Raw genomic sequence first — 25109 nt, 5'->3', positions numbered from 1 at the left:
AGCCATCTAATTGGGTTCCTCTGTCTTTGCATCCCACACACATCTTTCCATAACCAATAAAACTCCCTGTAATTTCATGAGAGGCCCTCTGAAGAGATCAGTGTGGATTTGTTTTTAACATAACTTTTCCTTTTAGGTTTCTGTCTATCTAAGAAATGTAACATCTTTGGAATGAAGTCTCTGCTCGTGGGAATTACTTGCCTGTCTCCTGTCATTTTATCTCTTTTCTTTGGCTCTTAACAGCTCCATCTCTGACATTTCAGCTGCAGATACTCAGCATTTAAAAGTCTTCTGAAGATGAACTTTGAGTCCAGGCAGTAAGACTAAGATGATGATATCTCAGCAACACTAGAAGGAATTTGGGACTCAATTCTTTGCTATCAAGGCTCTCATAGAGTAACGCAAAATACTAGAGTATAGAAAAGGGAGTAGTTACTAGTCAGGTGCAGTGACTCAAGCCTACCTTTGGGAGGGAAAAATCAGGAAATCAACCTTTGAGGGCAGTCAAGGCATAAAGTCCAAGAGACTCCATCTAAACCAGTGAGTGCAGCAACCTAGGAGGATCCAAGCCCAGGCTGGCCTAGGCATAAAGCAAGACCCTACCTGGAATATAACCAATGTAGAAAGGGACAGATAGCATGGATCAAGTGGTTGCACATCTACCCAGCAAGCCTGAGGCCCCAAGTTATCAATCTTCAGCATGAAAGGAAAGAAAGAAATTATACTGAAATTGTTCCTATAGTTCACTTTATTTTCATTATTTCCATGCACATATTGCCTCCTCTATTTCTGAAATGCCCTGGTCTAACTAAATAGCCAGACATTGCTACCATTAAATTATTCCACTTGCCTAATTTGCAACTTGTGAGCCTGCTAATTACAGCCACTGCTGCAGAACCTAGAAAAATAAGTCCTTCCCTGCTTGGTTTGGACAGTTAAACACTGCTCCATTGAATATATGTTTCCACTTGCAGAGCTGTGGAAGGCACTTACGCAGCCAAGCATGTCTGGCCAAGGGCAGCAGTAGATGAAAGAATTTGAGGAAGGGGTGACAGGAAAGAAAGCTCTATTTTTCTTGTGACAATTACAGAGGCAAAGTGAGGATGCTGGCTTTGGGCAGGGAGGAAATATATAACACCTATGATGGATGGACATTTCAGTTATATAACCCATCCCTTTTGCACCAGTTTCTAGAAAAGCACTTCCCTGAGAAAAATCAAATAGAAAAGCACTTTGAAAAGAGATGAGTGGTCTGACTCCTAAGGCATCACCCACACCAGGAAAAGCCTAAAATAAGTCATGACTGCTTTGCCTGTAGGCCTTGACACGTGTCTCTTATTGCTTATTTTTTCTCTCTCTTATTTAGGGTACAGATGGTCCTATGGGACCCCACGGCCCTGCAGGTCCCAAAGGAGAAAGAGTAAGTTGATCCTGGGTTTATTGAGCTCCAGCTGCATACTAAAGCAAACAGAGCATGGCTTTCCCGGATTAGCTCTACTGTTCATTTTCCAGAAGAAATAAAGGGCTATCTAGTATTCATGGAAAATATATAGCATCGTATAAGTTCTGCTCAGTCCTAACACTGAGAAGAAAAAACCACAATCTGAAATAGCGGAGGGCTGCCTTAATAAAAACAATGCATACATTTACATAGCTAAAATAAATAGCTGTGATTATTCTTTCTTAACCCATAAGGAAGATATTTTCATTTGGCCTTCCTCCAGAACGCTGAAGTCAATGGGGCTAAAATTTCCAGAACTACATATTCTGGTTGATAATCTTTAGTAGAAAGCTACTGTATTCATTCAGAGTAACTTATAACATTTTTTCCAAAGGAAATTACAAAACCTAAGTATTCTTCTCCACAATTATATGTATACACTGCCACGTTTTTAAGCTAAAAAATAGCCTGTTTTTCTTTAACCATGAGGAAATCATTTCAGTGCATCATAAAACAAAAACCTTTACTAACCTCAGTATTGCTAGACCATATTTCCCTATTCTTAGGAGAGGAAAAAAAAATGTTTGGCGGCAAAGATAAGTATCTGACACAGAAAAACGTGCTGCCACGTCAGTATCTGGTCATCTGTCTGCAATTCTCCCTTCCTCCCTCCCTCCCTCTTTTTCTTTTCCTCACCTTGGCATACTCAAAAGGGTGCGTGTGTATTATGTCCCTGGTGGAATTATTTCCTCACCACCCAAGAAAGGATATCAAGAAAGTCTCCCCCAAAGTGAGGAACTTTAAAATACTGGCACGGTTCACTGTGCCAGTTTGTGGTCTTTCAAACACCAGACAGTTTTCATCAATCTGGGATCATTTTAGCTCTAAAAGAGAACCGAGGAGTAATTGCTTTGACCTGCCTCCTAATTCTCATTTAATGCTACTAACTACAAACTAAACCCGGTCATAGAATAAATACTGGTCCAATGCAAAGCAAGATATTTACTCCTTGTGTGAAAGGCAGCAATACTCCTCCTCACAGCAAGCCTGCACTGCTCATTTGCTCCAGTGTGCTGAATAATACCATTCTAATAGATTCATCTTCCAGCCCTTTATTAATACATACATCCGCTCAGTCCTGCGAAGGAAGCAGCTGGTTTTCCTTGACCTAGACGACTTTACAACCTAATTGCAAAAGGGGGAAAAAATGTATGCAGGAAATAGCCAAAGAATGAGGCCAAAGTGAATACAAATAAAGGCTAGACATAAAGAGTTTATGCAAGAATGGTTCTAGAAAGAGATTAGTCCTACAGGGACATGTGCTCTGAATCTACTGTTGCCTCCTTTCTAAGATCAAAGCAGCCCCTGAGCATCATCTTCATTAAAGATGTTTCGGAGCGATTGAGCTCAGAGCCTCAACGTTGCTCAAGCACACGTGCTTCTAAGCACTGCAGGAAGAAACCCAGCCCATGTGCTAAAACTGGAGCCGCAAATCTCAGGCAGTCTCTTGGCAAAATGCCCTAAGGCTCAAGAGGGTTTATGGTTTGGTAAATCAGCTGTTACATCCGGTAGCTGTAGCATCCACTAGAGTATCAGATCTCAGGGCCAGGGCAGAACTGACCAGAAGAACAAATGAAGTCACTTAAGAATTTGTGAAAGGCTAGCTGCAGTCAGATGGTGTGTCCAGGGCAAAGTGTTCCACTCATATTTCTCCTGCATGCTGTCTTTGCTGGGTCATGTGTCCATCTCCCCCAAGTGGCTCTTACCCCACAAGTGCTGAACTCGAGTGGGGTGCTCAGAGTTAATCATGTGGCAGCTGGAGTCTCTTGGGAAAGATTCTGAATTTAAAGATGTAGAAATCTGCAAAGGGAGAACTCTAGAATAATTCTCAGCTCAGATATGCAAATCAGAGTTTGAATGCAACTAGACTGATCCAATGAAGAGAGGAAAGGGGGAAGAATGCAGTCATAAAATGCAGCGTACCTCCTCTGGCATTACGAACATTGAGTAAAGGGTGGGTTGGGAAGAATGGGGGGAAATGATGGAAGGGGTGACATTGATCAAGATGCACTGTAACCATAAATGGCTTTGTGGAATAGCAATTCCCTTGTACAACTACTCAGATAATCTAAACAAAGCAATTAGGCTAGCGCAAAAGAAATGAGGCATTCAACACGTTATTACTCACAATTTCCCAGATGCCTGGTTGACAGCATTAGTGTGCAGCAATCCCGAACACCCCACTTCAACTGATTTTTCCTTGTGAACTGATTCGGAACCCTGTAGTGCATTAGGTTTAAGAACCTCAAAAGTACTTTGCTTACTCTAGGAAGAGTTGTACAATCAAATCTCCGTGCTAGTATTTTATTCCTAAAAGAAGTCAAGATGGATGCCTTTGGTTCTAAGGGACAGAACCCTAGTTCAAAATTGCTAAAACTGTATTGTTTCATACAACAAACAGGCAAAGAAAGGCTCAAGCATTTACTTTAGTGCTTTGTCAGTCCCAAGCTTCCTCCTGGGACATGAGCAGAGGACAGAGTTCTCCTCCAGTGAAAAGAGAGATTCCAAGAACAGGGGGGACACCACCCCCTAGTAGTTCCAGTTGACTTAACACTCCCACTAGCAATGCCTCCTTGGCCAGCACTGGGTCATTTGTCCACTTCTAACTCACTAGTCAGAGAATTGGGAGTGCCTTGTTTGCTTCCAATAATGATTTGGGGTGAGGAGTTCCACCGTGACCACTTTATGTTCATCTTAAAACCAAAACAAATCCAGTGTTCTCCATGGAGAACTCCATGGAGGAACTAGGGGTATCAAAATGATCTATGGAGAAGCCAGGTGCCAGTAGCTCACACCTGTAATCCTAGTCAGGATGCTGAGATCTAAGGATCACAGTTCAAAGCCAGCCCAGGCAGGTCCATGAGACTCTTTAGTTAATCACCAACAACAGCTAGGTGTGGAGCTGTAGTTCAAGTGGTAGCTTTTTCTGCTCAAGGCTGGTGCTTTAAGGGACAGTGCCTAAGCCCTGCGTTCAAGCCCCAGGACCAGCACACACACACACACAAAAAAAACTGATTTTAAATTGGCGTACTTTAAAGTTGTGAAGCCCTTTCCATCAACAGTATCACCTCTGATTTAATACTACTATCAGCAACTGTTTATGCCACCTGTGACCTGCCATTATACACTTTCACATACTATTTAATCTTGAGAACCATTATTACAGATTGCTGTTCATGTTTTATAACTCAGGTATCTTGGCCATAGGAAGTAGCAGAATTGAAATGGGAAGGTCCCAGTCCAAACCTGCTCCTATTGCTGAATGCAGTTATAGTGCATTATTAGAAAATGCAAAGCAAGAATGAGGACAGGGGCCTTGAGATTTGGGAAGCTGGGGCACACAGGTGCTGTGGAAGGCCATGTCCTTATACAGGCAGGTTTCAGTGGCACACAGGTAGGCCATGTCCTTTTATGGACACTTATCAATGCTTTTAAGCTTTACAGGTGTTAAGCCTGGTCACATAAACATCACAATAACACCTGAAACTTTTGTGGTAAATACCAGTATCACTTTCATCTGGAAGCTGATTATTTGAAATGAGGAAGGGCTCTTTCTTTGCACCGTTCTCTCTCCCTGGGATCACCGGCAGTACCACATTTACGTTATAAGCATGCAAATTTATCATTGAAGCTGGACCAAGCTCTTCTTTTAAATCAGCACTGGCAAAGAGTGATGGAGGTAATATGAATTCTACACTCCCAAGCATTTAGCGAGCACATTAAAAGTTTTCAACCTGGTTTTTTCAGAAAGGAAACAAACATGTAAGACTATGATACTGAGTTGACTTAATTCATGGAGTCAACTGATATTTACTTATGTGCTGCTCACTGTACTAGGCCACGGCGATGCTAAAGGAAACAGCAGAGCCCAGTGTGTCCATTGTAGTAGCAGCAACAACAGAATACACACAACATTCAGATGTGCCTGTGGAGTAAAATGCAGCTAGATAAAGAGAAGAGACACAGTCAAAAAAAGTTTCTCTAAAGAGACATTTGAGAGGCTTGGAATGTGGCTTAGTGGTAGAGGGCTTGCCTGGCATACATGAGGTCCTCAGTTCAATTCCTCAACACCACATAAAAAGAAAAAGGCAGAAGTGGTGCTGTTGCTCAAGTGGTAGAGCATTATCCTTGAGCAAAAGAAGCTCAGGGACAGTACCCAGGCCCTGAGTTCAAGCCCCAGGACTGGCAGAAGAAAAGACATTTGATGGGGAGGGGGGAGTATTCTTACTCTTTTTTTTAAAGTAGTATAGGTTAAAGATCTCTAACGCCAAAATTCAAAATCTAAAACCTTTTAAGTACCAATATGATACCATGGGTGAAAAATTGCAACCTGACTTCAGCTGACAGGTTGAAATAGAAACATAAATGCACTAAAAACAGTATGAATACATATAAGTTGTATATAAAATGAATGTGTCTGTGTTTGTGTGCACGTGCGCACGTACCAGGGCTTGAACTCAGCAGCCTTATACTTGCTTAGTTTGCTTGCTCATTACTGGTGCTCTCCCACTTAAGCCATGACTCCAGCCAGCTTTTTGCTGATTGATTGGAGGTAGGAGTCTTGTAGACTTTTATGCCTAGGCTGGCTTCAAATCACAATCCTCTAAGTCTCAGCCTCTTCATTTAACTATGATTACTATGAGCCTTGTCTCCAAAGTACCTCATCGTATGTATGCCAATACTCCAAATTCCAAAAACATGTCCAGTCCCAAGTATTTCAGATAAGAGATATTCAACCTATACCTTAAAATAATAATGAGGGGATTTTTTTTTGGGGGGGGGTGTCAGTCATGGGGCTTGAACTCAGGGCCTAGGTGCTGCCCCTGAGCTCTTTTTGTCCAAATAGAGTGTTCTACCACTGTGAGCCACAGCTCCACTTCCAGTTTTCTGATAGTTACTTGGAGATAAAAGTATCACAGACTTTCCTGCTTAGGCTGGCTTTGAACTATGATCCTCAGATCTCAGCCTCCTGAGTAGCTAGGATTACAGGCATGAGCCAACAGTGCCCAGCAGGAGTCCCTATTTTATATGAATGGCCCTATTTTGTGTTAATTTTATATTAATGCATCCCAGACCTGCAAATCCTCTGGGCGGGCAGGCAGGCAGCAGTAGTCTCTTCCTCCTCTTCTCTCCAAGGCCCTTGAAGGAAGGAATCCACTGTGAATTCCTTCCACGGCATCACTGCCCATAGTCCCACAGGAGTCTGGCTCTCTGGCATTTTGATAAAATAGTACCCCAAAATGGAGGCTTCATATACGGGCCATAAGAGAAGGTGGAGGAATGTAAGTGTGCATGTATGATATGAACTTTCTCCTTTTCATTTTAGGGGGAAAAAGGCGCCATGGGAGAACCTGGACCCAGAGGGCCCTACGGCCTACCTGTGAGTCACTATCACGTTCACGGTTGTCACCTCCAGCATGCACCCACCTGTAACCTGTCACTCACACGGTTAACCCTTCCCTGGTCGGTCACAGGTAGCTCCCTAGCAAGCAGGGGCCACCTTCATGGACAGTCATACCAGACATGTCACAACAGATGCACCCCACAAGACTATGGGATATGCAGCAGCACGAACCTGATTCTCTCAGATAATAACTTCCCCCATATGATCTAGCTGGAGGCTCAGCCCTGCCTCTTCCTTAAGGGGTCATGGAATCCCAAAAGAGTGCAAGTTTCATCATCAACCTTCTTCATGCCTTATTTGTTCTCATAGATTGTATGATCACCTAAAAGATAACCTCTTGTGAGTGAAAGGATCACCTCCCCCCCAAAAAAATGAATGGATGTTCTTTGATGGCTTTGTATGTCTGACCCTTGTATATGACTGTAAGGACCAATGATCTTGAGAACATCGAAGGTTGGTCGTGTTCTAGCTTTCGAAAATTCCTTGTCCAGAGCCACCTGAGGCCCTGAGATTACTATAGAACATCTTTCTGGTAATGATCATCCATTCAGCAGGATAAGACACAAAGGAACATGCCTGTCCTGTATTAAGGTTTTCAAGTTTCCTGTACTTACATACTTCTTATGGACTAAATAATCAACTTAAGCCATGGTGATTTCAATACTAAAAAAAAGAAAAATACTGATTTCGAGACAGATAGAAAAATTTTCATCCATAGAATCAAAGTAGCTTCCTGGGAACATTGATTTGATCTAGAGGATGACCACAGTTTAGAATAATCTATGCTAGGGATGAAATTATCAGCTTTGCTTCAGAGTCTTCCACCCCTTTTTATATTTGGGAATGATTTATTTACAACGCTTATTGAAAAAGTTTCTAGGTTGTAACACTTCACACCCTTTATATCTCTGGTCCATATCTAGCCAAATTACAACTATACTTGACAATAAACAGTTGTTACATTATTTCGCTTGTGTGAATAATAGGTCATTAATAAGCTAATTAAGTGCAATGATTTGCATCTGGCGTTAGTGTTAGTATAACAACAATATTTTTACTCTTGACTCCACTCCTAAGCTGATAACCTGCATAGAAAGCATTAATCCTCAGCAATATACTCTATTTAACCCAATGCCAAATGTAAAATTTCTATGATCCTAACTACAATTCTAACTAGTCACGTCACTTGACTCGGGTACTAATTTTAGATTTCAGATTAGTCATCAATAAGAGCTATTTTGCACATTCTCAAAGTAGTTATTCTAATATTTGAGTTGCATGTCCCAGCAGTCTTAAATAAAATAACCTGTTCGTGAAACTTTAGGAACACTAATGTAGCTACTGTGGTTCTTTGGCAGGGGAAAGATGGAGAGCCTGGTCTTGATGTAAGTAAAACATACAATAAACATCTTCTCATGTCACATATGCTGATGGTCTCCATCATTAAGACTACCAAGACCACCTAGGTGCTGGTGGTTCACACCTGTAATCTTAACTATTCAGGAGGCTGAGATCTGAGGATCAAAGTTCAAAGCCAGCCCGGGCAGAAAGTCTCTGATACCATTCAAAAACTGGAAGTGGTGCTGTGGTTCAAGTAGTAGAGTGCTAGCCTTGAGCACAAAGAGGCTCAGGGACAGTGCCCAGGCCCTGAGTTCAAGCACCACAACTGACAAAATAGCAAGACCACTTGCTTATCTATGCATATTCTATGCATAGAATATATTGCTGTGCATGTAGACAGCAATAGAAAATACACTCATTTTTGCATGAGACAAATATAAAATATATCTAACTATCTGGCATAAAATTAGTAACTGACAATAGTGTCATTTCAGAATGCTTTCCCAAATACATTCAACATCAGCATGACCCATGTATGGGGAAAAAAAGATGCATAAAATCAAATACCTCTCACCAGATACTTTCAGGGCATTAGTTGTTTTTTTTTCTCAAAGCAAGTGTGCTCTATCTTTTCCACTTAGCATAAAGTCCCCACATATATTTTCTCTTCCACTAATGTAATTCTATAAAAATACTGTCAGAAATAAATGTCTCTAGAAGCAATCACTGTTTATTCCTGTTTTATGTAACTAATGACAGTAACAAAAGTTATAATAGTTGCTGCGTACTGAGCACTTGTTATATGCAGTATCATTTTGGTAGTTTGTATACATCACTGCATCCAATAATCATTAACAGCCATGTGGTACATAGCCATTGGCCCTAATTTTTAAAGCACAGAAGTGATTTACTTGAGCCCTCAGAGTCAGTGAATGTGCCAGGACTCAAACTAGTATTCTGATATTCTCTCCTTCTACATTTGTTAGGAAAAAAAGCTAGAGACTCATTGTGTATAGATCATTGAAATGTTAAAACACTATGTTTCTACATGCTACTTTACCAACGTTCTACCATTGTTTGGCATACCATTTTGTTGTCTGATTTCAGAGAAATCCTAAGCTGTGTCTTTTCCCCTACCCTCCATCTCATTTTGCCACCAGTGCACTAATAGATCTTTTGGATGTGCTGTTTCTCTTCCAGGGCTTCCCTGGTCCACGGGGTGAAAAGGGAGACATAGGTGAAAAGGGAGAAAAGGTAATGTCCCTGCCAGCATGGGTCTTGCATGCCTTTGCTCACATGTGTCTTCATTTCTGCTGAACCTGTGGATTCCATCAGCACCTTGTCTATCTCAGTCCTGTGTGCCAAAAATACACTGATCCCTGATCCAAGGAACCAGGTCTCTGCTGCTAGAAATAAAGGCATTATCTCGCATAGTAAAAAATAAAATAAAAATTCTGATCTCTAGATACAATCTTTCAAGCCCCTGGTAGCAATACTCCTCAGAGACAGAGATCAGAAGGATCATGGTTCAAGGCTAACTCATCACCACAAATAAGCTGAATGTGGCAATGTGTTTCTGTAATTTCTGCTGTTCAGGAAACCTAAGTAGGAGGATTATAGTCTAAGGCCAGCCCTAGGCAAAGAATTAGTGAAATTCTGTCTGAAAAAATAATAATAATAATAAGCAGAAGCTGGGTGCTGATGGCTCAGACCATAATCCTAGCTACTCAGAAGGCTGAGATCTAAATATGTATGACGCCCAGGCAGGAAAGTCTGTGAAACTCTTACCTCCAATTAAGTCACAGAAAAAGCTAGACATGGCACTGTGGCTCAAGTGGTAGAGTGCTAGCCTTGAGCAAAAGTTGCTCAGAGACAGTGCCCAGGCCAAGAATTCAAGCCTCAGAACCAGCAAAAATAAAAAACATTTAAGAGTTCTCATATGCTTATACCCACAATGAACAATAAGTTCCGGTTGCATGGGTCATCAGTGCATATGACAAAGCAAGGTTGATTACTAAGAACATCAGTGCATTCGTTGTACATTAGTGCCTTTTCCATTAAGCTTGTTGTTCACTAATGTGACAGGGGAAAAAAAAGATTCTCAATGCCTAGCACAGTAACACATATGACAACTCTGTTGTGTTAAATGGTTAATCAAATAATGAATTCCAAATTGACCCTTGACGTCAGTTACGCCTCCTTCTGGGAGGAAAGAGCTCCTCTATGAAGTTTAAACCAATGGATTTCAGGGCATTGAAGTCACTAAGGAAGGATCAGCAAGAGCAAACAACTTCTGAATGCCCCTCCCATGTTCCCATTTCACCCTGCCTTCCCCGCCCTAGATCATGATAAACCACACCGAATTTCCCTTTCCCTCATATGTGAGAGACCCAAGTGGTTTTGATTCTGAGCCTTCTGATGCAATCCTCTTTTTGGCACACAGGAGATAAATGAGGCGCTTTCACTGAGGCTGTCAGAATGAACGTATTAATTTGAACGTGTATCTCCTATGTCTCTGTCGTCTATGTCTTTTCACCCCCGCATAAGCATCCTCTTGGCTTCCAAGATGAGTCACTTTCATTGTTAACTGCCATCCTGACTTCAGAATGAATGCACTAATTTAAATATGTATCACATCATATTTGTATTCTGTACAGCACCAACTCCCCGTCTGTAAATGTGCCGAGTTCTTCATGCTAATGTGAAGCAGCTGAAGTGCATTCCTTCCTTCCCCTCCTTTTGCCTCCTTTCCTTCAGTCCTCTGTCCCTAGGATCCATGTAGAGTTCCCACAACCTTTTCCTTGATTTCCAAGTACTAATTTCCATGGCTACATTCCCAATATATAATTATCCTGCCTATCTCATTTTTTTTTATTGAATCCAAACTGTCTTTCCTTTCTCCAGCAGAATTTTTTGGCTTTTGTTTCCTTGTTGAGTAAGCTGGAATCTCACTTACCATTGTAAGCACCAGGCATGAGATCAATCAGACAATAAATTAAAGAAGACCCCTAGCTTGATAGATGGCTGTTTCTCCCATCTGTATTTTGGCAAAGTATTAGCCCCTTTGAACGTTTGTTTACCTGACTAAATGAGGAAACTATTTGCTTTGAGTTTTGTAAGAAAGAAAATTTTCAAAAGCAAGAGAAGTGTATTTAAATACAGTGAATAATTTTTAATGAGAGCTGCCAAAATATCCTACGATTGGATATGTTTCAAAGAGATGCATACATGCTCCTAATCATTGTCCCTTTTCCTCTGATTCAGCGTAGGCTTCCTATTTTACAGGATTAGGGAAATAACAAGAAAAGCAAGTTGACAGGTATTGAAAATTGGGTGAAATATCCAGGATTCTGCCACTGGCTGGCTTTTCAGTGCAATTGATATCTGTCATCCTAACCAGGTCTAAAGGGGCCGGCTTCTAATTCACAATGACGGCAAGTGAGTTGTGTAAGTCAACCCTGATCTGTTTTTCTGGGGTTTCAGCCTTCTAGGTCTCTGCCTTTTGTCTTGTTGAGTATCTCACATCCCACATACTGCAGACAGCATTGTGACGCAGAGCATTCAATCATCTTCCTAGTATCATGCCTCCTCTAAAGCACAAAACACCGTGGTAAATGACCTTCCAGACTCTTCGAAGCCATCTTTTGACTCACTTGTCATTCCCTTCCCAAAGTGAAACCTGTCTTTCATTTAAACCCTTGTATTCCACAGGGGGAAAAGGGAAAGAAAGGCAAAAAGGGGCCTAAAGGGGAGAAAGGAGAACAGGGTGCTCCTGGATTAGATGCGCCCTGCCCGTTGGTATGTGTGACTCGTGACCCTGTCTCCGGATGTCGTGTGTGAGGGATGAGGCGGGGGGAGGAGCAGCAAGGTTCTGAATGGGGTCCTTAAAACAGACTCTAAGACACGATCCCAAGTTTCTTGATGCCTTCCTCATCTGGTCAGAAGTGCCTGTCATGGTTCAAGATCTGGTCTCTGGCCATTGGCTCTGCCTGGTTTCCTAACCCTAAAGGATTACTGTGCAGGATCTGAGCCCTCTTGGGTCCCCACAAAAGAGAAGGCCACACTTCCAGCACACGCCCTGTGACCGGAGTGTGACCCAGCGGCATTTAATCTCGTCCACCTTGACTGGACATGAAGGGGGTCTGTGTTTCCTTCCCAAGCTGCTCCTCTCCCAGTCCTCTGTGGCTCTAGCTATTATCTTGAGCAGATTTTTTTTTTTCTGGTGCTTAAGTGAATTCTTGTGTTAGTAACATTATGAGTTAATCTTTACAAACAGGGATTCCGTGGCGTTAAGGGGGAAAAAGGGGAGCCAGGCCAGCCTGGGCTGGATGGGCTGGATGCTCCTTGCCAATTGGTACAGTATTTCTCTCTCCTACCTTCCTGCATGCACTTCCTTTGTTTATTACATATCCATCTCTACCAGTGTAAAGTGGCTCTTGCTAGAGGAGCGAGCTTTACATGGCGAACACACTCACTACATGCATGCGCATGAACAGATTCCTTCAGAGCCCTCCTCACCGCAGAGGGACGAGAGCATGCATTATCATTATCAGTGACTGTGAACTAATGAGCATCGTTCTCACAACTGACCTGACCACCGCACGTCTGTGTTCTTTGGAATATTCATTTATTCCATAAAAATTTAAAGATTATTTCTAAATTACATTTAAAAAAAATCTTTCTATGCAAAGGCACTGTTAGGCTAGTAACTTTTAACTTCTTTTTTTTGTTCCTCTGCAAGAAATAAAGGGGGTTTTTTTGGAGGGGGGTGGCGGAAGAGGTCTTTTGCTAAATTTTTATCAGGTTATAAATAACCATAAAATTAAGCTTCTGGGGTTGAGAGTTGAGTCAAGGGAATGCTACTGGGAGACCATAGTGAAGAAAACCACACCTCTCTGAACTTCTAAAGATAATTAATAGTTTGCAGCCCAACCTCTCTTCTCTGTCCCATAACCTTTGCAATTTAATGGTCTCTCCTTTTGAAACTTACTTTCCTAAAGTAGACAAAGCTCCCTTATCTCCATTGGCATGAACTCAAAATCCTCCTTACACTAAAATCTAAAAAATAAACAAAAAAAAATCTCCTGGGTGATCTCCTTCTCCCTGTACCAACCTGGCACCACCAATTTTCCCAAATATTTTATAAAATTGCTTCAAGGATTTGTAGCATCAAAAAGAAAGTATATTCATATCTTCTGGAATATAAAGAAAAATTAAACAGTTGTCTTATACTAGGTCTGCATGTTCTTGATTTGATTCTTAAATGATAAGCATGATTCTTTAAAGGTAAACTTGTATTTTGTTAAGTCTTTCATGAGATGTTGGGGGAAATGTGAGAGAAAAAATATATGATGGCAATCATTATAGTTAGAAAATATTAATTGAAAGTGTCCAGCCTTCTGTTTTCTTTGCTTGTTATTGATAGTCATGTTTTATGGTTGTTTTATTGGGGGAAACATATGCATGCCTTCATAATATGACAACTTTTCCTGTTTCATTTGTATCTGAAGTATGCTTACACTTCAAGTTCAATTTAGGAAGTTATTATTCTATACAGAATGCTAACTGACTTCTAACGAGAACTTAAATGGAAAATGGTGTGCATCAAATCATACTTATATAGACAGACCTATGTTTCCATTGAGTATGTCCTGTAATACCTACTTTCAATATCAGAAAGTAAATACTAGCATATGAAAAGCTATAAACTTCAGATAGAAATGATTTATCATGGATGACCATTCTCATGATTCAGTCAAAAGTAATCAGGAAGATGAATTATTTTGACTTATTTAGCAAAGAGACCTATGAAATATATTTTAAGGAAAATAAGGTAGGAAACATTTATTATCTAAAGATGTAAGTGTGAATGGACCACTAAACCAATATGCTCTATAAATTATTTTCTCAAGATTAGTTGTAGCTGTTTGTGCACCTCAAGCATTTTCAGAATATATGCACATTCTATTTGAATTATCTTCATTTTAACTAACACTGGGCAGTATATTGGGAGTTGCTAGTTAATAAAGGATGTATATGACCAAAGCCACCTAGAAAGTAGAAAGATCTTCAAGTCTTTGAGCATGGAAACTATAAAATCTAATCACTCTTGAAGAGCCTTAAGAATTCTTTTCTCTTCTCCTTTAAAACAGGGACCAGATGGATTGCCCATGCCTGGCTGCTGGCAGAAGGTAGGTTTGTGGATTTTTCTTTTTCCTAAATGGAAGTCCTCTTCCTTTCTCTTAACCTGGCCCTTTCCATTCAGAACAGACATTAGAATTTGACATTGTACAAGCTGACTATTAAAAAGCAACAGATTCCACCTTCGAAATCTCCTTTGACGAATACATTTGTTTCTGATTTCTTTCCAAGCTCATGACTGGAAATAGTTCTTAGGACTATACTTTGTCATCTGCAATTTTGCAGGGACAGAATGGGAGGGAGGGAAATTGCTGGCCTATGGGCTGTATAATGCCCACAAAATCACTTGGTCTGGTCTTCCAAGACAACCACAAGTAGGAGCTGAAATGCAATAAATCTAGGAGTTGTTTTCAAAGCAAACGTCAACAAAACCAGGCCTACACATGATCTGATAACCATACAAATGACCCTTGGCAGAGAAAAGAACAAAAAGGTTCCCATCTTCGTGTTTGGAATGGAAAGGGACAGTGCCACCTTGATACCAGTTTGCGTGTCTCTCAATAAATTCCTTGTCCTCCTGCTGTTTAAAATGATTCTTGCCCATGACTTTTCCCTTTATATTCAATTACTTAGACAAATGTACTAACATCTGGTAGAACCCTGACAGCGTTAGTCATAAAGCTGAGAAAGCAGAAAAGCATCATTTTTTTTTTTCTGGTGATGTCTTGATTTGTTTAGGCAAACCTGATTGGGTGTACACTAGCATCTTTATGATATCAATTTATTCTAGCCTCTAAACCTGACTACCCACAGTCACTGGGGCATGAACTCAGCATGGCTGGGATGAGTCCTGCATGGGAAACTCTGTGTACAAAATCTGCGGGAAGGTGGCTCAGTGGTAGAGCGCTTGCCTCGCATGCATGAGGCCCTGGGTTCGATTCCTCAGCACCACATAAGCAGAAAAAGCTGGAAGTGGTGCTGTGGCTCAAGTGGTAGAGCGCTAGCCTTGAGCTGAAAGACAGAGCCCAGGCCCAGAGTTCAAGCCCCATGACTGACAAAAGAAAAAAAATCTATGGGATGCGACCTTTCCTATAGGAGTTAATCATCTCATTTCATCCACGCAACAATGTACAGATGAGGAAACTAAAATGCAGCAAGGTAAAGGAACTTCCAGCAACATTGAGCTGGCCCATAATGGACATGCTGGATCTTGATGAGAGGAAAACAAAGGCAGAGCTACAAGCAGGGAAGAGCTCAGCCTAGTCTGTACATCTTAGAAAATGCCAGATCTTTACACAATAATGGTGCGAACCCAATCAGAAAGGATCATACACACTACTAAAGGACAAAATCAAAGTGAAGGGATGGTAGGGGAAAAACAAAGGAGGAGGTTAACAATGCTCAATAGGAAATGTACTCATTACCGTACTCATGTAACTGTAACCCCTCTGTACAGTATTTTTACAATAAAAAACATATGTAAAAATTTTTTAAAAGAATGAAAATGAGCTAAGGGATGATACAACCTATTTTGCTTATTTTAGATTTTCTCTTTTTTTAATGCTAGTCCTGGGGCGTGGATGCAGGGCCTGGGCACTGTCCCTAAGCATTAGTGTTCAAGGTTAGGACTCTACCACTAGAGCCACAGTTCCATTTCCAGCTTTTTAGGCTTAATTGGAGATAAAAGTCTCAGGGACTTTCCTGCCCTGGCTGGCAACCTAAGATTCTTGACTCTGAGTTGCTTCTCAAATCAGCACTTCAGCCACTGAGGAAATCCTGCTTAATTCTCCTAATGAATTTCACACACTTAGCTAAGAAAAGCCAAAGCTCTCTAAGCAACATTATTTATTCAAGAGCATCCCATATTCCACTTTCAGCCCATCAGATAATTAGCTCTACCACCTGAGGTCAAGTAGGCCTCAGGCTATACATCTCTCGTCATTAATTCCTCCCTGATGAAACTATCCTCTTGCTGTCCTAACCCCCATCTGAGGAATCTGTAATGCCATCCTGAGCTGAGATCACTAATCTTTGCCTGGTAATAGAATAGGATGATGATTTTTTAATCCAGTCATTAGCACACTTTACCAAAGACAGGTGAAAGGTTTGCTTGTTCCAGATTCCAACACCACTCATAACTTGGAGGCATAATTGTTTGGGGACAATTCTGAACCTCCTCCTTCTCAAGTCATAAAAGTAATAGCAACAGGCAAAGGGCTGATCATCATTTGAGCTCATAAAATAACAAACCTTACAGTAATGTATGTAAGTATTAGGGAATAAGAAAGTTTCCTTTTACATACTCATTTTCCTACAAAATAGATGATAGTCTAAGATAAAGAATTTCATAAATCTAACATCCTCTCAAAGAAAAATGATTCAGCGTTAAGACTTCAATATTGTTTAGGCTGGGCACAGCGGCTCAAGACTGTAATCCTAGCTACTTAAGAGGCTGAGATCTGAGGATCACAGTTCAAAGACAGCCCAGGAAGGAAAAGTCCAAGAGGCTCTTATCTCTAGTAAACTACTCAGAAAAAGCCAGAAGTGGTGCTATGACTCAAGTGGTACAATACTAGCCTTGAGCACAAAGAGACTCAAGGACAGCACCCAGGCCCTGAGTTCAAACCCTAGGATAGGGAAAATGATAGATAAATAGATAGAGATCTATAGTTTAACACACATCCCAACACATGAATGCAATCATGCTAATCAATCTCTCTCAATCTTCCCACCAGAAGAGAAAGAGAAAAATGACTATATTCTTGTATTTCTTAGGTGGCTAATTGAACTATGTCAAAGAGTCATCAAATATGTTTAGGTGGTATTTTCTAAGAAAGGTCCATAGATCACTTTGAACCCTCTTTTATGTGAATCACCTTGGTACACATCATTTACTTGTTAGATTGTAGGACAAAGGGGCAAATGTCTGGCTTAAAATGACAGATTATTAGTAGTGTACATTGCTATGATTAGCAATTCCTCTTGGCCTGCTACTTTCAATAAAAATCTTTTTCAGGGGGCTGGGAAGGTGGCTCAGTGGTAGCGCGCTTGCCTTGCATGCCTGAGGCCCTGGGTTCGATTCCTCAGCACCACATAAGCAAAAAGAAAAAAGCTGGAAGTGGTGCTGTGCCTCAAGTGGTAGAACGCTAGCCTTGAGCTGAAGAGCTGAGGGACAGCGCCCAGGCCCAGAGTTCAGGCCCCACGACCGGAACCCCCCCCCCCAAAAAAAATCTTTTTCAGGTAAAACTGATCTTTGTTTCAATTACTTTTTTTAAATAAATATAGGTAGTTCAGTTTTCTAAATTTACCAACAGAAGTGTTGCTAAACTAAAACCAAAGTATAATGTACCAATTTGCAGTACTATTTGTATAATGAGTATAAATAGCAGATGTATTAAGAAAGCACAAGCAGGCCTGGCATGGTGGCACCCGACTATAATCCTCGTACTTGAAGACTGAGACAGGAGGACTGGGTTTCAGGCTTAAGTTGTCTAGCAAGACCCTGTCTTGAGAGGGAAAGAAGGAAGGGAGAGGAGAGGAGGAAAGGTCAGAGGAGGGGAGGGAAGAAGAAAATACAGAGTATTAAACTTATGATCTAGGAATTAGAAACTATATAATAGGAAAAAACCTTGTTAGAGCCTGTTCCTAAGTACCATACCTTTGGCTCTCTTTTCATACATCTCTAAACGATTTTCCCTGACAAGTTTGTAATAGAATCTTACTAAAACCAAGTAACACATTTTTTAAATAAAATTTTAAAATCTGAGGGGGAGGTGGGGGGAAAGCACTTAAAATTCTACAGATTATTTCTAGACCCTTGGTTATGGCACCCAAACTCATGTCAGACTTGAGATAAGTGTTTGGAGAAAGCTAACTCCATGTTCTGGCATTGATGCATCATGCATAAACTTTGCATGAAGGCCATCTCTAAAGATCCAAGTATACAACCTTTGAAGCACACCTAGGGAGAGCATCTTTTCTGTTTCCCTAAGAGACAGAAAAACCAATTATCATTCATTAACAAACTGAAGGTGACTTTGGGCTAGTAACTCTAGAGAGGGGCAGGGGAAAAGACCTCTACCATTTCATTCTGTGACTTACTTTTCTCACTGAGGTGTGTGTGTGTAATAACTGTCAAGAATTCTCCAAGATCTTCTCTATCATCTGATATCTCAAAGTACACTACTCTTTAGCCACTCAGACTTAATTTCAGTTCTCAAAAAACCTTCCTAATACACTTGGACATGATTAAACAGCACTCTAAACATTCACGTAATGAGAACAAAGGTGAAATTCTTAAGAGAGTTTCACAATGGCTCAATAGCTATATCCATATGACCACATAAAATAATGCTTTTCAAAATGAACTACAAGAAATGGAAATAAGAGGTGTTTTATTGTACTAATTGCAAGTTTTTTTCCTTCAGTTTATTCCTTTTGTCACTGTTTTTTAATTTCTGTACCCTTTGTCTTATATATAAGTTTATATTATCTGGGGAGGGAAAGCACATAATGGTGGAACAAAGGGTGAGCCAATTCAGCAGGGATACTCCGCAGACACTATGTTGGAAATGAACTATACAACTTGGTGGGGGGAGCGGGGAAACTACGAGAAATTGAGGGAGGGTTAACACTGTTCAAAAAGCAATGTACTCATTACCTGACTTACATAACTGTAACCCCTCTGTACATCACTTTTACAATGAAATTTTAAAAGAATAAATTTTAAACCCTTCCTAAGGATGGCAGCTCAAAATGAGGAATCCAGGATTTGTGAAATCTTGGATGACTTAGCTTAAGTCCTAACAGCAAGCAAGTCAACCTTCCAGCATTCTAGCAGGGCAGAACCAAGAAGAACCAAGAATTGAAGTGCACAGAGCATACAGGCAGTGTTAGTGACTCAACTACCATCACTACAGACAGAATTGTGGGTTCCACAGTGGCGTTGTACTGCTTGGTGTTTATGTAAAGTAGAAACACCAAATATAATGTAACAATAACATAGACGTCAAAGAATCCTAATTTTCTGCTTTCCCAGAATACTGACTGAGAGAAACACTTTTTACAGATTTCTCAATAGAAAGCATGGGTTCAACCTAGGATGCAAATTATCATGACATCCTGGAATTGAGAAAAGCAGGATATATATGTGAAGCATATCGAGTGCTCCGTCAACTCAGTGAAAGACAGTACTCAAGGTTCTACCAGCTGTCTTAAAAGATCAATTTTGAATGCTTCCAATGCTACTAATTCCATGTATTGTCTTTTTGTTGTCTTCCTGCAGTGATGAATCTAACCTTCCAAGCATGAAGTTGTGTATATAACGGTCCACTCTCTATATTTATAGTTGAAAACCAAAATGCAGGTTTTGCAAGTCAGAGATCTGTTTACATAGAGCTGCTTCCTCTTGTTCGCAGTAGCACACATGTTCACCTTCCCTCTACTTACATCTGAAATTGGCTTATTTATGAAACCAGTGAGGCACCTGCAGAAAATAGATCAGTTATGTGAAGCTATTTATCTGGGACATCAGCAATAAAGAAGGATCATTCGTTACTTTCTTACTTTGGGCCTGTTAATTGCATGGACAAATGCCATGAAATAGTTTACATGAAATGGTGACCAAATACGGACTAAAAGCTATGAACGTGTACTTTACTGACTGACTGGACTGTCACATTCCCACTCACCCCCCCACCATGAGCATTGATTTGTGGCCACACCACCCACTGACACTAAAACAAAATGCATGACTGTGCCAACCCTGCCTGTTGTACAAATTCAGAAGCTGAGCATGCTGCTTGGTGAGTGCATTGATTACATCTGAGCTTTTATACATCTGAGCTTTTATTCCTTTTGCCATCTCAAGGGGGTTACACCGTGGCTTATTGCCAAAAAGAGATAAGTTGGTGGAGAGCCCACACACAGTTGACCTTGTATTTTGAGGGCACTTGCAGTCCCAACAGCAAGTCTACAGCTCCTGGTATTGTAGGCTCATGTGGCCACCTTGGTTGAAATACCAAGGGCTTGAGCCGACGGCTGCCTCCAGTTTTTCCTGGGCTGCCCTTGGCAGTGAAGACACAGAAGAAGACCAGCTCAGCATCCTGCAGAGTCTTTCAGGAGACCAAGTAGGAAAGAGGTTTACAGATGCAAACACTCAGAACAGCAGACATTTTTTTTTAAATAAGCTGAATTCCAGCAGGTGTTGAGATGGGTGTTTTTGGAAAATGAGAGATACATGAAGCACTACTTGGGACAGGAGATTCTTGGAATGGCTGCCCCTGATCCTGAGGACAACGGATATGGCATCCCACCAAAACTCAGGTTGCTGAAGAAGTGTCTAGAAGGGGTCAGCCAACGGCCATGGAAGCAGCCGGGAGCTCCTTGCTACCGTCTCCACCAAAGCCGATTGTGAGAACTTCCTCCCAAGCTCCCGCTCATATCCAACATCTCCTACAAGTTCTAGAAAATAACTAGAAAAAAGATTTTCCATTCTTTCTCATCCTTTTTCTTAGCCCTAGGACTATTTTTTTAATTGTTTCTTTTTTATCACTTGTGTTTTAAGCAATATTGTTTAGAGTTGTTTCATAATAATTTTGATGCCAAGAATTGAAATGATTACCATCTTTTTTTTGAAATAATTGAAAATACCTTTTTAAAGCTCTGTTTTCAGCTTACTCATTGTGAAGTATGAAAGGGAAGTATTTTGTCAGTACTTAGTGATTTTTTTACATCATGAATGTAACATACACAGAGATTATCAATTAATAGAAAATCAAGATGTTATCACATTGGATAACATTAATTCATTTTTATTTCTTATGATTCTAAGGGTTTTTTAATATTTAGACTTCTCTGTTGGTTTCACATTTCTAAATGTGTGTCTTATCCACAGACCAAATCTGAGATCTCAGAAAGCTATGAAATATAGTTGCCATAAAGAGTATTTTTCATCTACTTGCTCAGAAATCACCTAATGATATTAGATTGAGCATTTCTTCACGCAGTCTAAAAACATGGTAGCACATTTTGACATGGCTTGTTTGAAGTGGAAGAGTTACATGAGGAGAAACACTGCTGAACTTATGAGCTTCTCAGCTCATTAGAGGATTTTATTCTCAATGATTCAGCACCATTTTGTGGGAAATTTTCAGTTCTGAGCATAGGTGGAGACCACCGAAAATTAGCTCATCATTGGTTTATGATAACCTCAGTAAAGATAAAATGATAAGATCCTTATAAGATCATAAGGATAGCCTAAGATCCTTATGATCACTTTCATCTTATGTAACCAAGTGCTCAATTTTTTTATTTTATTTTTTATATTTTTGTCAGTCGTGGGGCTTGAACTCTGGGCCTGGGCACTGTCTCTGAGCTCTTCAGCTCAAGGCGGGGGCTCTACCACTTGAGCCACAGCCCACTTCCAGTTTTTCTGGTGGTTAATTGGAGATAAGAGTCTGACAGACTTTCCTGCCTAGGCTGTCTTTGAACCATGATCCTCAGATCTCAGCCTCCTGAGTAGCTAGGATTACAAGCGTGAGCCACCCACACCTGGCTAAATGTCTTTTTTTTTTTTTTACAGGAAGTTTCTAAGGTTAGGGAGATGTTTAAACTAGTAGATGCACCTATATGGCAATTTGTTTAGTAACATTCCACACCCTAAGCCAATTTAGCATTTTTAAACAACAGAGAACATTTTAGAACTATTTCTTATAGGTTGTGGTTAGAATAAGATATTGCTCAATGTCTGAAACAATTGTCTTAAATGATTTGGAAAAAAGAATCCAAGTGAGTGGACCTACATCATCCTTGGACAAAACAACTATAACATCCTGAGCAAAGTCCAGTGACTGTATTTCTTCCTTCTTTTCTATTCCTCGAGTCAAAAAGATGGATTACTATTTAACACTTCTACAGCTTCAAATGAAAAGATCTCAGCATCAAAAGAGAATCACTTGACATATTTTTGTGGGATCTATCACATAGAAGAGTCATGAGACTGTCCTGGGTAATTTTTGCTTGATAACTGATTTGACAATATCAACTTATTCCATGATTAAAAGAACTTATAAATTTCCACTATATATTTCCTTGGGGAAAAAAAGAAGATGGTACTTCTTTTTCTATGGAATTGCTAGGTCTTAACCAGAGGTATTCTTAAACTTTGGGTTACTAAATATTTTCAAGCATCTCTAATCATCAATATAGAGAGTTCTCTAATAATTTCCAAATGAATCGATAATGAATTGAACTTACTGAAATATATACAGAGAGAGCACAATTTCTTTAAAAGTTCTTTTAATCTATATTACTGGATAAAACTGAAGAGATAGGGGGAAGATATACTGGAAATAAATCCAGATCAACTTTTACTTCTGATAAAACATCTTCAAAGGATGAAAAGTCGTTATATGTTTTAACTCTAAAATGGTTTTCCACTCATTTTGGTTGGTGCTAATATATTTCTTTCATGTTTCATTATGGACAATGCAATTCTACTATGGAAAATTTCATTTCTTTGCTTTATAGCATTCCTAAACCATGTGTGATTTTTTTAAGTTTATGAGTTTGCTAAGATTATGGTTTATTGATCAACCTTTCTTTGTGTAAGATGAAAGTGTGCCTTTGGATGGTTTTGTTTTTAAATTTGGGTCACGGATCTCTTTATTTTATAGGTCTTGTCCTTTATTCAACTTTCATTCACCTCTTTTAGCTTACATCATCTGATTAGACTTGACACAGCAAGTAGTAGTCTGTACATGCCTTTAGAATACCTGGTGCTTAAATTTGCATAGATCACTCTTCCAGTCCTCATTTGTTATTATCCAAAGCAGTCCTGGAGAATTGTTTCATCATGTGATTTTATAGAGAATGTTGGAATGTCTTATTTCTACCAATAGAAAGCTTTTTTTTTAAACATCTTTGTGCCTAAGACATTGTAAGGGAACAGCAAAAACTTACTTATACATCAAAGTGATTTACAGTGTTTCCTGGATGTACAACATGTATTTCCTAGTTTAGAAAAGTCAAAGCAGCACATCTATACCAACAATATGTTTTCTCACTTAGAAATGTGCTTAATTTCTAAGTTTTGTGGTTTTTAATATTGAAGCAGATCCTTTTCCCCACCTTCCATTGTCTTACCCAAACTGGGCTTTATGTACTTGACTGATAATGTTTTTAGTGCCTAAGAAGCTGCTATTTGAAACCTTCATTTTCTTGTAAATCAAGAAGTTGATTAATATTAAATACCACCAGAAAATAAAACTTTTTAACTTCAACAAACAAAAGCTCTTATCTCCAGAAAGTAAAGCAGTCAAGGTTTGTAGGAACCTACTTTTCAAAAATTTAAAAAAAAAAACCCTAAGTGGTATCAGCTGTTAAATCACATCTCTAGCAAAATTAAAATCCATGTTTGGCCAGGTATAACTGTTGAATTGTTTCAGCATGCAAAGACTTTGTTCAGTCCCTTCTTTTATTTTCCCTTACACCTCTTCAGACCTTAGCTAGATTTGTTATATGCCAAATGAAGACAGTCTTCTAACTCAAATTTTTGGTGGACTTATTTGTTTGGTGTGTTTTTTACATCCAATATTCATGAATATTTTATGACCATTTTTCACTAAAAATACATTTAGGTGCATAAATTACCTATGCTGCTCGTTGAATAGGAAGACTTTCAACCTGACCTATCATGTCTGATTTATTGACAAAGTACCCGTTTCTCACAAGGCAGTTGGTAGCCTCTCGTCTCAGAATTATTAATGCATCTGATTCACAAAAGAATGTCTTATATTGTTGACATTTCTGTGAATATTCTTTCTACTGTTGTAAATGTTTTATTCAACTCAACATTTTAAAAAGGTGTATGTATCTGATTTCTCTTTAGGAAATATTATATTTTTATTTGTATTTGTTACATTTTAAACTTCATCTCTATGTGCAGCTATTTTATATTGCCAAAAACTCACCTAAGTCTGAAAAGGAAAAATGAAAAAAGTTGGCAGTCATTCATTGCATTGTGATTTATGTTAATATTTCATGGGCCAGCCTCATGTCCTTGGTTATTCTAAGAATGTGTTATGTCCTATCACTGTGAGCATGGCCCAAAGCTGATTATCTCAGTAGTGTAAATATTTGAAAGATTGAATTCTCCCTGATTTCCCATTTCAGTTTCCCTGTCATTTCTCCAGCTGAAATTGTCTCATAAAGGACATCTGATGGGCAGTTTGGAGAGGATTGCATTGTGTTCACTTTGTAATTTGTTTTTATTTGCTTTTTTTTAAACTTGTTTTCAGGGTTCCTAGTTTGTGAGAAGTTGAGCTTCAGAATTATTTTTACACTATTTATGACTTATTTTCATAATGTAAAAAGTGTGTAATTATTACAATATTAATCCAATGATAATGAATTGTATTGTTATAAAGCTTTATTGATATTCATGAAAACCTTGGCCTATTTTCTTTGATTTAGACACAGCCCACAAGGAATTGTATTCTACTTTTCCATAACATCATCACTCTGCCATTCAACTCAGTGCACGTCCATAGCTGTGGGGTTTTATTTAAAACTAGTACTTTCTGTGTTAAGACTAATGCTTCCCATTCTCTGTCTTGATGAAGTTACTTAACCTCCCCCTCACGTGTCACCTGGCAAGAATAGGCTATAATAATAACTGCTGAATGAGTGGTAGATAACTGAATGCCTCCACTCAGGCAACAC

At 39.6% G+C, this 25109-nt stretch overlaps 1 protein-coding gene across 1 annotated transcript in view; it reads left to right on the top strand.

The window, feature by feature from the left end:
* The window catches only part of Col25a1 (collagen type XXV alpha 1 chain), a 415569-nt gene extending 390792 nt beyond the window's left edge, over window positions 1–24777 (top strand). Inside the window, exons 32-38 of the mRNA XM_070022440.1 lie at window positions 1367–1420; window positions 6828–6881; window positions 8264–8290; window positions 9447–9500; window positions 12523–12600; window positions 14399–14437; window positions 19672–24777. Of these exons, the coding sequence (XP_069878541.1) occupies window positions 1367–1420; window positions 6828–6881; window positions 8264–8290; window positions 9447–9500; window positions 12523–12600; window positions 14399–14437; window positions 19672–19674 (309 nt within the window). The 3' untranslated portion in view covers window positions 19675–24777. The remainder of the gene's footprint in view (window positions 1–1366; window positions 1421–6827; window positions 6882–8263; window positions 8291–9446; window positions 9501–12522; window positions 12601–14398; window positions 14438–19671) is intronic.
* The last annotated feature ends 332 nt before the right edge of the window (window positions 24778–25109 follow it).

The sequence above is a fragment of the Dipodomys merriami genome, unplaced genomic scaffold, assembly GCF_024711535.1.
Source record: "Dipodomys merriami isolate MVZ:Mamm:240054 unplaced genomic scaffold, mDipMer1.0.p SCAF_15, whole genome shotgun sequence".
NCBI classification, from domain to species: domain Eukaryota; kingdom Metazoa; phylum Chordata; class Mammalia; order Rodentia; family Heteromyidae; genus Dipodomys; species Dipodomys merriami.
Note: the sequence above shows the minus strand (reverse complement) of the source record. Positions and strands in the feature narration are given on the sequence as shown.